Below are 12,455 nucleotides of genomic sequence, written 5' to 3'. Positions count from 1 at the left end.
ACTTATGCAAAATGTAATAGCTCTTCGAAGTAACAACATCAGCCTCGAATCTTCGGTATTAAATCACATTATATCTATAGTAAATATACTATCAGCCCCCGGGCTGTAGCCCAGGTGGCGTCGAACTTGGCTCCGCCCTTGGTTAAAGTCAAGGTGGAGGTAGGCAAACAGACCACTTTTAACGGGGCTCAGCACCCCAGTTTTAATGGGCAAAACTCCTAGCATAAACTCGATCGACCCCAGCGTTGGTCGGACCTACAGGGCTTAGCTCTCCACTTCTCATGAGCAAGGCTCTCAGCATAAACCCGATCGGCCCCAGAGCTGGTCGGACCTATGGGACTCAGCTCTCCACTTCTCATGGACAAGACACCCAACATAAACTCAATCGGCCCCACAACCGGTTGGACCTACAGGGTTTAGCTCCCCACTTCTCATGAACTAGAATCCCAACATAAACCCGATCGGTCTTAGAGTCTGTCAGACCTACGGGGCTCAGCTCCTCACTTCTCATGGGCAAGGCTCCCAGCATAAATCCGATCAGTTGCAAAGCCGGTCGGACCTACAAGGCTTGGCTCCCCACTTTCATGAGCAAGACTTCCAACATAAACCCGATCAACCCTAGAGCTAGCCGGATCTATAGGGATCAACTTCCCACTTCTCATGGGCACGACTCCCTACATAAATCTGATCGGCTCCAAGTCACTTGGACTCTCTCTCTAAGATATAAAATTATCAGAGAATCATAATGACATGTCAAAGAATAACTGTTACTTGCTAGGAAATATTTTGCTACTCTGACAAATACATGCAATAGAACCTTCCTCTGCTTAGGGGAAGGTTGTCGTACATCTTCCACTACCCGACATATTCTAACATCAGATATTCTCTGACACCTTAATATTATGGAGGTTATAAGAAGCGATATAAAAATGGATCCTTTCCGTTGACTAAGTATGTATACATGTAAACACATTCACATTATTATTATATTATTCATCTTCTTTTCCATTTTGTTCAACTATCATTCTAACTTAGAGCATTAAAATGTTTATGCTAAAAGTCTCATCCTGATTCTCGCTCTGACATTCTAACTTGAACGTGAGAGTCTGTCTGTTCGTTTATCATCGCACAAAGTCCCGTGGAACTAAAATAGTTATGATTTGGCATATAGTCATATTTTAACCTCGGCCACTCCACACGGCTAACTCTACAATGATTTATAAAAAAAGATAAATCAGGAAATTGAATACACAAAGGATATGTCTCACAGATTATGAGGAAACTGCTAAAATAGTTATTAGATGTTTAAAGAGGTAGTTTCGATTGAAAATCACAGATGAAGTATTATTTTGATACTTAAAAAATAAATAAATTGGATGCCTTTTTCATTTTCTGTCAAAGTTAAAAATATATATATAAATAAATAAATAATAAATAACTCTGTGCTTTCCCTTATCCACCGCTGAGCTGTGAATTGCTGTCCCCTGCTCTTCGATGGCATCGTCGACGAGCTTTCCCTCTTGTCTCGTTCCTCTTCCTCCTGCCCTGCCATGGAAGAGAGCCGCCAGGCAGTTTCCGGCGACACGGGCAAAGAAAGAAGAGGCAGAAGGCGGCGGCGCCAAAGCAGAGGAGAACACCACCAGTGCCTTCTCTCTCAGCGCCGCCGCTTCCACCCTCGCAAGGCCGGCCGTCGCTGCCTTTGGACTGGGCTTCCTTGACGCAGGGTACGTAACTCAACTCCTTTAATTTTGTGTGCTCATTAGCTAGCGATCATCCTCTCAGATCAATCGCGCTTCTTTTCCAAGTAGAAATTACAGATGTTTTCTATGGAAGTGGAACCAGGTACAGTGGAGATTGGTCTCGCATTGGAGCAATCTCAAAGGAGACAGAGGAGTTCTTGAAGATAGCAGCTTATTTTGTTGTCCCATTCTGTTTCTTGCTGATATATTTCATATCTGAAGGCCAGAAAGATTCACTAAAAGATTCTCAGGAATAATCCTTGAGAAAAGTATGTATTTAATTTGTCGAAAACAATTTTTCATAATTTTTTTAGTTAAAAACATACTAATCGACGGTTTTTTATGAATCAAACTAACTAGAATATGCAATAAGTTTAAATAACTTATTAAACTAAATAAATAAACTTAAACATATATATTTAATTTTATAAATAATATTCATGTATAATTTTTTATATGTTTATTAATAAAATTTTTATGAACATATTAAATAAATAAAAATAAAATAAAATAAATAAATAAATTTAAATTATTAAATTTAATAATCAATCAAATAAATAAAAATTTAAAATAATCAAAATAAATTATTAATACTAATCGACGGTTTTTTATGAATCAAACTAACTAGAATATGCAATAAGTTTAAATAACTTTCAATATATATATATAATTTTATAAATAATATTCATGAATAATTTTATAAATTTAATTGAGAATTCGATAATATTCAAATCAATCAAATTCAAACCAAATTTGAATTACAAACTAAATAAATCAAGTTTTAATCAAATTTAAAGTAAATTCAAACTCATAAAAAAAATAAATCAAGTTAAGTTTGAACAATTAATTTTAAAAATTTAATTCATTTTAATCTCGGTTAAATTATTAACCAAGCTTCAATTCGGAGCTTGGCTTATTTACAACCACAAGCTTATTTACAACCTTAGACGCTAAATCATTCGTGAAGACCCACCTACACTTCCCAATCTTAGTGGCCAAAAATTTCCGTGAAATTGAATATTTTTGCTTTTACTGAGTGGCATAGTTCATTGTAAGATAAAAAGCAAAATATCAAAATAAATAAATAAAATATTCTTCAAAAATTAAATTAAGAAAGCATGAAACTCTAATTGCACGAATCTTCTTTTTACACAACTGCCATAGGAGACGGTCCAAGTGGGTTGATCAATCAACATAGTACAATTGGCCAAGTCGATCCAAGTGGACCGGAACACAACACCAGTAGGACATGCCATTATTTTTTTTTGTCAAAACATTCTCCAATCATACAAACAAAATTATCGACTTTCAGTTCTTCAAATCACATCTTCAATTTACCCGCTCTCCCGCGGTTCGTTACTAGTATCACAAGAACAATAACAGCAAGAAATGCAATGATCGATAAAATCTTCCATGCCGAGCAACTAAATAAGCTGCCACATCCTGATGTCTGCAGTTCCTGCAAACAAAAGATACTTTAGCATACAAAGCATTTGCTTTTGAATATAGATTTTGACATCAAATATTGAACTACAGGTTCAATGCGACAGACTAACCTCTTGGTTGTCATCATTTTGCATGACATGTTTCTCCTGCCGCCTGAATATATCTTGAGCATGTTTGTAAAGTTCCACATCAAGACTGTTCAGATATTGTATTTGATCAAGAATCGAAGCAGGAACAGAACGGCGTGCCTGAAAATACAATTTCCTTGCATGTTTAGCTCTGAGGAACTTTAATCCCATCTTTAAAGTGGAGTGAAGAATTAGCCAAAAGCAAGAAGAAAACCAAACATGTATACAATCTGATGAATAACTTTACGAGACAACCACCCTCCGGTATAGTGAAGTTATCTCGAGATATGAAGTAACTTGGAATTTCAGAAATAGTTAATGTTCAGACAGTCTAATAAGAAAAGGCGATTAAAGTAAAAGAAAATTTCGCTTGGACTTCATCACTCCAGTGTGGAGATGGATCTTCGTGTGTTGGAACGTGGCTACCATCCTAATTAGCATGTCAATGTTGCTTAAAAATGCATCAACAAAACATACATTGAACTTCGGATACCTAGAGTAGAACTTTGCTAAATTAGGAAAAGAAGATTCTGAAACCAGGTTTCTAAGCACCATTGTATCACCATGCTCTACTTTACAGAGCTGATTCAAACAATAATGGATAAATTAAGTAAATTGGTCCAATAAATTCATTGTGGCACCATCAACAATGGACTTGGTTAGCATAATTCCTATAAAATTGTAATTACTTTTGCTTAACTTTTTGATCCATTAAATTTCTACATTTAATTAGTATTTCTTACAACCCCTAAATAACATCCTCAAATCATATTTTAATCCATTAAATAAATTAATCAATCAAACAAATTTTTATCCTATCTCCCCTAATATTAATCTGAAATGTATACTAGTTGCTTCTTTTTATTAATCTAATACCTATTAATAGGTTTTTTTTAATCCCTTGCCCATATTTTAATAGGTTTTACACCAACAAGATAAAATTTATTTAAATATAAATAATGATATAATAGGGGGATAAAGTTCAATGATATACAAGAATCCATATACCCGACCCCACCTAGTAGGATAAGGTTTGGTTATTGTTGTAAGCCCATTTTCTCCCGATCGTAATTCCCACACTGCTTGCCTTCACACCACTCACCCCCCTCCCTCCCTCCTGTTCACTTGTCATCATGTCATGCAGAGCAGCAACCACTTGTAACTCCAACTACTTATGTTTCCATCAGCACTGTGCTTGCGTCTCTACTAACAGCAGTGCAGCCACTCGTCATCGTGTCAAAGATGTGTCCAGAAATTGCTTTAAATTGATTGGATCTTCTCAATTCTAATCCAACTCAATCAGGACATAGTTGGTCAGCTGAGTTGGGCAAACTATGTCATATACCCTAATAATCACGAACATAGAATTAGGCTTAAATTAGGAAACAAACTACCTATATCTGATGGCCAATTAAATTTAACAGCATTCCTTGATTGATTAATTGGCATATACCATGGGACAATTCCTATTAGTTGGAAGGGATGCCTCAAGAAGAAGATGATAAAGAAATTTGATTCCTTGGAGACTCAGACAAGATCAGAGACCATAGCACAGACAAAAGATATAACAATTCCTCTCATTGGAAGGGACAACCAATAAAGATATAATGAAGAAATGTTGTACTTGGAAGGTCAGAACAAAGATGGCAATGCAACTGCTTTGTACATTTGGAAAGCACAACCCAAGAGATGGCAGCAAAACTATTCTCCTTGGCAGAAGAACATGATGCAAAATGATAATGGATTATTTTAAATAATTGGTTTTAAAAATTATTGTGAATCATATTCTAGTTTTAATTTTTACTCTTTTTTGCAAACCAAATTTAGTTTACACCTAGTATCAGAAGACCAAGCTATTGTTAGGCCTATAAAAGAGACTCCAACCCTTCTGGTTTCATCAATTCCAGCTGCTAAAAACTATTCCAGCTCTTGTCGAGGCCCACTATGCTGTTAGGATCATTGGCAGAAGCACACAGATTTACCTTCATCCCACTAAGCTTATTTCTGACATAATAACTAGATGTCACAAGGTTAAGTAAATAAGAGGTAAAGGAGGTGAAACAAGTTTAACTAAACCAATAATTTTCATCAAATTTATAAAAAAATTTGTTAACTCACCCAGAAAGTGCAACAAATAATAAGATTAAAAAAGAAGTTAAAGAAACATACTATTCTATTTCATGACTTCCTACTATCTCTTGTCATATACCTTCTTTGAAAAATTCACAGGAGAAATCTTTTTCAGAGACATTGTGCGTCGGGTTGATTGAGATTTCCGTAAATTGGAACTGCATTTTTCATATGCCTCCATCAATTTTCCAACTGTCATCTATAAATGGCGAAGAAATGCCTGATTTAGAAGAATATAGAATGCATTCCAAGAAGAATTAGAGGATACTATTTACTAGAACAATATAACAATAGGTTTTAAATTCATAAATGAACAATAAAAGAACGAGAACTAATTAGTTAAATTACATATTAAGAGGTAATACATTTTCTCTTCCTGGTTCATCATGTGGAGAAGGAACCTCGGTTTTCTTTGGATAGCCAGCAATATCCTATCATAAATGCAGAGCAGTTTAGCACATTATTGATAGAATAATATGCATAAATAATTCTATTTTGAACTACCTCGACCTGGTTTTGTCCATCAGCAGAATCTGAAGAAGAAAAGCTAGGTTCTGCAGAGAAGATATCTACATAAGAGATGCTCCACAATTTTCATTAATTTTCAGGCCCACTTTAGCATGATATGCAAGATCTTACAACTGAGTCAATAGCATACTAATAAGAAATTATTCAACAGGATCTACAATCTAAGCTTTCATTTCTGTCATGCCTCAAAACTTAATCTGGGGTGAGTTGAAATGGAATTTATTCATCGCCCGTTGATCCTTATTGTTGCTACAAGTTTCCAACTATTTACATGCAATATTTTGCTTGTTGATTTTAGGATCTGTTTCCTAAGGCTGAAAAGGTTGGGGATGAACCAGGTACTCTGCGGCAACAACTCTGTTAGTGATGTCAAGGGAAAGGACAACAAGCAAGGGGGAGCCAAACATTACCATTGTCGAAGAAGTTGGAATCGAGGAGATTAATAAAAGGGCAGTTGACTTGGTTGTCAAAAGCATAGCAACTAGGCCAAGGGTATTTTGAGAAAAGCAGTAAACACTTTTTTAGCCAATAGTCCACGGCATTTAACTAAATATGTGGGTATTATTTAGCTAGAGAGAGAATTGAACATAATTGGCCCTATTAGTAGTTATTTTGGAATTTCAAAATTCAGATTCTCTCTGAGTGTTACTTATTCTCACAAATGATAACACTAATCTATAATATACATCAAATTTAAGTAGGTGCGTAGGTAAACATGATTGTCTGATTCTGCATGTAACAGCATGAATTAATTCGATAATGTACCAGTTTTGTTGGTTGTTTCCTGCTCAGTAGAGCTCAAGGCTTCAGACTGGGAAATAACTTGTGCTCCAACCAATTCAGCGAACAGATTAGCAGACTTCTTGTGCTCTTCAGTAAGACCAACATATAACATATGATCCAACCTATGCTGTACCATTAGAACGCTGTAATTACTAGTTAAAACAAATATTGATATGCAGCAGTTGTTAGACAATGGCATCAGTCCTTTCCAAAATGCACCTTTGCGACCTCAAGAACATAATGGCCAAATTCAGGGTACTTCCTAACACAATTGCGGACATCATGTGATTCTTCTAAATATGAGTTGTTTGTTAATCCTGCTACCTGTCATAAGAAATTGCAGTATTAACAGATATGCTCCATATTACTCGTACAGTCATGTGATAAGTCTCATGGAAGTAATTTGCTTGGGAACTGGAAGTGGCCACAAAAGTAACCTTATAGAGAAATATGGAGCACAATCGATTAACAAAATGAGAATAAACACAGCATGAAGAAGTACTTAAGCAACAAAAAGTGGAAACTACATCACAGGATAAAAGTAGGATGAGATCGCCAAAGCACCTTCATAGTCATAGGACTGTTGAAACACAAATGATATTTACATTGAATGTTACTGATGCCAATACAAAGAAGGGGGCAGGGGGCAGGGGGGTGAGTGGAGAACTGCCACTGAATGTAGATACTGAAGAGGGTAACTATTATGGAGTTATTTTTTTCTTTGATTGTTTACAAAATGTCCAAAGACAACTGAAAAACACAAACTAAATGAGTAAAAAATATTATTTAAAAATAAAGGTAATGATCATCGTTCTCGATCGTCATTACAAGCCTATGACCAACTTATTTGGGTCAGTAGATGGTATGAAGAAAATGAACATGAGAACACATTTTTCACAAGTAAAAATACCCGTGTTGGCCTTTTTAGTTGTGTTAGCCATGAAGCATTCACTGTTAACACAAGAAACAATGAAAGAGTTCAGCCAAACATCAAATGCACTAGCATATCCTCTCTTTTTTTGTATGTTTGTTTGGCTGGGCATAGGAACCTTCATGTCAAAGCCAATTTAATAGTGTGAATTAATATTTAAACTTGTAATCTGTTAAGAATAAAGAAAGAGCACATGAGCATTAATTTTGCATGGGCAGACAGATATTGTTGGCTTTTAGACATTCAGTATTAACTCAAGTAAACAACGAAAGAATCATAACTAAATATCATAATGCCACCAGCAACAATGTACTATAGCACCTGAAAAGTTGCTCCGTTGTGAATGATCTCATGAGCTATTGGGTCATTAATGAACTCTTGTAAGGGCATGGCCATCTCTTCCACGTCATATGGGTTACTCATCTCTTCAGTCTTTCTAAATCTTCCGAGTTCTCTAGCATGCCTCTGCACAAAACATTGAGAATAAAGTGGTGAGATAAATATATCAAACAAAAAAGAATGAGAAAGCAAAACTTCCATAAAGCTAATTAGTAATTCAATTATTATCTGGCAGATTCATGATTTTTCAATGTCATTGGTGAAACAACAACCTTTAATGTAACTATCAGGTCTAGGCCTTGATGGCCAATTTGAATTTTCTCCACTGACTGACTGTTTTTACTGTTTTTCCATATCAATAAAGATGTCTCCGGTTATAGCATTTAATAGGATTATGACTGATAAAGACAACATGGTGAAAATGTAGGGCAAGTCAAAAGATCAAAGGATTCAATAAATATGTACTGGCGGGAGAAAGATGTGAAAGAGAGATGAGGTGTTTTACTAGATGCTATCTCCATAACTTTAAAGGTTGAATAATCAATCATATCCAATTGGATATCAAGGCATACCCAACAATTAGAGGCAAGGTTTAAAAAGACAGCTTAAGCAGCAGGTGAACAGACCACTACCTAGCACTCAGGCGATAGGGGGAGCCTAGGTGGTCCGTGGTCACATTAGAAAACTATTAAATTAAATTAGATATGCATTCTCAATAAAAATTGCTAACATACATATCTAACAAAGTGTACTAAATAATCAAAACAAATTTACAATCGAGTAAACAAGTCAAATCATAATTGATAAATAAATATGTAACAACACCAAACCACATCATATATCATATTGCAATGAGAAAACATAAAAGTATAAAAGACAATAAAATATAAAATTCATAGATCCATATAGACACATTGAAAGAAAATGAAAAACAATATGTCATAACAACCAAGTTTATAATTAGCGTATTAAAATATGGACAACTAATGTTATGGTATAATCAAATAAGTTCATCAAAGTCAAGTCTAGTCCACTCTTGTAAAAGTCATTAAATTTTTCATCAACATCACTCTCACTTTTTTCCTCAGGATCAATTGTTTTTTCATTAATTTCTCCACTTGTTGAGGGACTAGTAAACTAGAGCTCCCCCTTCCTTGAAAAATCTCATTAGCTTATAAGGCTTCTGCAACTAAATCCCAAGCCTGGTCTAGGAACTAATTCATCTTCATTCACAAATAGTTTAATCCTCTTTTAAATCTCCATTCATCCATTCTCTATGACTTTTTGACTCCAACGGGAGTCTTTCCTTCTCATTTTGTAATTCTTTAAATTGGCATTAAATTGGACATCATTCATCGTCTTTACAATTAATTTATTCCTTTTCTTTGTATATGATGAACCAAGTAACACTGAACATGAGGTGACTGGCCCAGCCCCACGGAAGTTTCCCACCGGCTGCCAAGGTAAATCAGGAAACGCTTACGGCGAGCGGCCCTAAAGCCCAACATCACGTGGTTGCGCGTCCCATTTGGAGGAAACATGTTAGATTAAATAACCATCTACTGGTAAATAATTTATATCCAACAAAAATATTCCCATATAGACAATTTGAGGTTGTCAAGGTCATTGTTCCACTTATCTTTTCAAATGCACTCCTATTTGTGTCACACCCAAAGGAACTACATGTTAGGTTAAGAATCCTGATTGTCATTTTTTAGGAATTCAGAGTACATGATCAAAACAATAAACACCATTGTGTTATCAATTTAAGTAATAGACAATATTAGTAGAATTTGAAATGTATTCAAAATAACAATACTAATTTACTAACACAAGGGCTAAAATTTTCATTATTGTTTGAACTTTTTCTCATAGCTAATTGCCTTTCAAAAAGGTTGGTTGACTCTTCATATGCCTTCAATTCCACACATCGCATTAGCTTAGATGGTAGGGTAAGGAAAGAAATTCTCTACACAAATGAGTATATAATCCACATTAGTATGTCTCTCCATAGTCTTTATAATAGGAAAAGGGATTGAGGTAATAAACAATAATATTAAGAGCATTATCTAATTTCCCCTTTGTATATTTAACAATGGGGGAATGAGAGCATTAGAGAGAAAGTCGGAGTTGCATCTATTGAGGACAAACTCCGAGAGACACGTTTAAGATGGTACGGACATGTACTTAGATGACCAATAAATGCTTCAGTTAGACGATGTGAAACCATGATAAACATGCATATCAAACGAGGAAGAGGACGACCAAAAAAGACTTGGTTAGCAACAATAAAACAAGATAAAATTTATTTAAATATAGATGATAATATAATAGGAGATAGGGCTCAATGGCGTAAAAGGATTCATACAGCCGACCCCACCTAGTGGAAAAAGGCTTGGTGGTTGTTGTTGTATATTTAACAATGGGATTCACAAGTCTGTAAGAAAAACTCTACATTCTTCAAAAGGTCATTTTGTCTACACTCTTACCTTTAATAAACTTTTAGAGCATTGTATTCACTTATCCGAAGAGAACATGATCCTCAACTTTGCTTGGGCATTTATAAAAGTTTGCAATGAAAGAAAAGAAATTGCAATCCTTATGATTTTCTATCATGAATAATATACTCACTTGTACATCTATAGGGGCATTTCTTTCCCAATTCTACCATTTAAAGATAATATGATAGTGTGGAATTGTTGGCATAGAATGATGCATCCGAAATCTTTAGAAAGCAATTAGTTTTGAATCAAAAAATATAAGAAAAATGAAGATTTCAGCTCAGGTATTGTCGAATAACACAGTATTTGAATAAATTGTAGATTCTACTAATATTGTTGACCCCTTAATATGATAGAACATTGGTGTTCAATGTGTGGATTGGGTATTGACCACTTGTAATGATGGTTATTGATCTTGTCTAAAAGCGGAGAAAATAGCACGCCGGGTAGGTGCAGGCCCGGCTCAAGGCATAGGCCATTAAGGCCTATGCCTAGGGCCCCAATTTTATTGGGGCCCATTGATTAATTAATTAAAGATATTAAAAAAATTAAATTAGCATCATTAATATTAATTAATTATAAATGTCTTGCTAATTCATTAATGACACTTTGTCAATTAATTCATTATCGATTTCACTTCCTATTTATACCTTGTACTTATCTTTATTTCCATATTAATTGCCTACCATAATTTTATATGAGATTTTATTCTACCTTATTAATTGTCTATCATAATTTTATATGAGATTTTATTCTACCTTAAATATAATTCATTTTTAAATTGACATATTTCTTTCTTTTTTTATTATTACTCCGATTCTCATTTTATTTTACAATTAGTAATACTATTCTTATAAAACCTAATGAATTCTTTTCTCCTTAATATTTCTTAAAAATCCTAATAGTTCTCTCATCAGTGCATTGTGCCTTTTTCTTTTTTTCATCAACGATTTTGCATGTTTCTCCTTCCTCACCGATGATACTTGCAGAGAACGTCATTCTTTTCCTTTGCCGATAATATTTTTTCGTCACTCTTTTTTTTTCGATAATAATATGAATTAGAGATTTTTTTATCATAAAATACAAAGTAAAATGCATTAGCAAAAATAAATTTTTTAAAATTAAAATTAATAAAGTCTATTTGACATTCTAACTAAAAAGATTAAATAGTTTAATAATTTTATTAATAAAAAATAAAATTATTATCAAAATAGCCGTTAGAAAACTAAATTTTATATCAAAAATTAGTTTTTTTAAAAAAATAATATTTAATTCTTTTTAATAACTAATTTTAAAAATATATTTTTTAAATTATTATTTTCGGTCCAAAAACGTTAAAGAAAATTAAAAATATATTAAATTTTTTTTGTTTTTTTAATTTTGTTGCCTAGGGCCTCAAGGAAGCTTGAGACGGCCCTGGGTAGGTGGCTCTGGTGTTGACTATGCAAGACTCCAAGCTAGAAAAGATGACTTCGAACGGTCCTGCGTGTCCAAAGGAGTATTAGCAACCGTGCCAATTAGGGGGTCTCGGCGCAGGCACTCCGACGCTCAAGCCAATAGTCTGGTTGAAGGCGATGAATAAAGTGGCCATGAGTATATAAAGTGTAACGTCGCATACCTGTGCTTGTAGATGGAGACTCTCTTTTATAGTGTTATTGTTGTCTATACATGAATCTTAAAGTGTTTCCAAAAAAAAATGACAGACTATAATAATGCTCTGACACCTTTCCTAAAATGGACCCGCAACCCCTATGTTTGGCAGGGTAGAAGCTTCTAATGTACAACTTGCATATAGAATATTCTCTGTCATCCATAGCACAAAACGCCAAGAAGGAATGTTGAGCTGATGAACCATTAATATGCTATAATGATAGGCCAGCTAAGTCCCCTCCATCGTCCGATCGGACCTTGCTTTCGGTATTAGAATGTA

At 34.5% G+C, this 12,455-nt stretch overlaps 2 protein-coding genes across 7 annotated transcripts in view; one reads left to right on the top strand and one right to left on the bottom strand.

Moving 5' to 3' along the window:
* The first annotated feature begins 1,460 nt into the window (after positions 1 to 1,460).
* LOC122002813 lies at positions 1,461 to 2,044 on the top strand. Of its 4 annotated transcripts, none has more exons than XM_042558154.1 (2): positions 1,461 to 1,724; positions 1,843 to 2,044. In XM_042558154.1, exons 1-2 carry the CDS (start codon positions 1,495 to 1,497, stop codon positions 1,994 to 1,996), a joined length of 384 nt encoding a protein of 127 aa, XP_042414088.1. In that variant the 5' UTR covers positions 1,461 to 1,494; the 3' UTR covers positions 1,997 to 2,044. The 4 variants fall into 4 exon arrangements, with proteins under 4 accessions (XP_042414088.1, XP_042414087.1, XP_042414090.1 ...); XM_042558153.1 differs by having other exon boundaries at positions 1,834 to 2,044; XM_042558156.1 differs by having other exon boundaries at positions 1,818 to 2,044.
* Positions 2,045 to 2,961: 917 nt separating this feature from the next.
* Positions 2,962 to 12,455, bottom strand: part of LOC122002810 (protein-tyrosine sulfotransferase-like) — a 38,830-nt gene continuing 29,336 nt past the window's right edge. For 2 of the 3 annotated variants that reach the window (XM_042558149.1, XM_042558147.1), the window contains exons 6-13: positions 8,007 to 8,150; positions 6,974 to 7,078; positions 6,737 to 6,881; positions 5,948 to 5,997; positions 5,809 to 5,874; positions 5,523 to 5,642; positions 3,296 to 3,433; positions 2,962 to 3,198 (exon numbers count right to left, since the gene is read on the bottom strand). In XM_042558149.1, the coding sequence (XP_042414083.1) occupies positions 3,061 to 3,198; positions 3,296 to 3,433; positions 5,523 to 5,642; positions 5,809 to 5,874; positions 5,948 to 5,997; positions 6,737 to 6,881; positions 6,974 to 7,078; positions 8,007 to 8,150 (906 nt within the window). In that variant the 3' untranslated portion in view covers positions 2,962 to 3,060. The remainder of the gene's footprint in view (positions 3,199 to 3,295; positions 3,434 to 5,522; positions 5,643 to 5,808; positions 5,875 to 5,947; positions 5,998 to 6,736; positions 6,882 to 6,973; positions 7,079 to 8,006; positions 8,151 to 12,455) is intronic. The other variant, XM_042558148.1, reaches the window with a different exon arrangement.

The sequence above is a fragment of the Zingiber officinale genome, chromosome 7A (assembly GCF_018446385.1).
Source record: "Zingiber officinale cultivar Zhangliang chromosome 7A, Zo_v1.1, whole genome shotgun sequence".
Lineage (NCBI taxonomy): Eukaryota > Viridiplantae > Streptophyta > Magnoliopsida > Zingiberales > Zingiberaceae > Zingiber > Zingiber officinale.
This window is presented reverse-complemented; position numbering and strand designations above follow the sequence as displayed.

Coding starts and splice junctions, on each gene's coding strand:
- LOC122002813 (XM_042558153.1), top strand. CDS start 1,495: ATGGCATCGTCGACGAGCTTTCCCTCTTGTCTCGTTCCTCTTCCTCCT. Junction 1,725..1,833: donor CTGGGCTTCCTTGACGCAGG/GTACGTAACTCA, acceptor TTTCTATGGAAG/TGGAACCAGGTACAGTGGAG.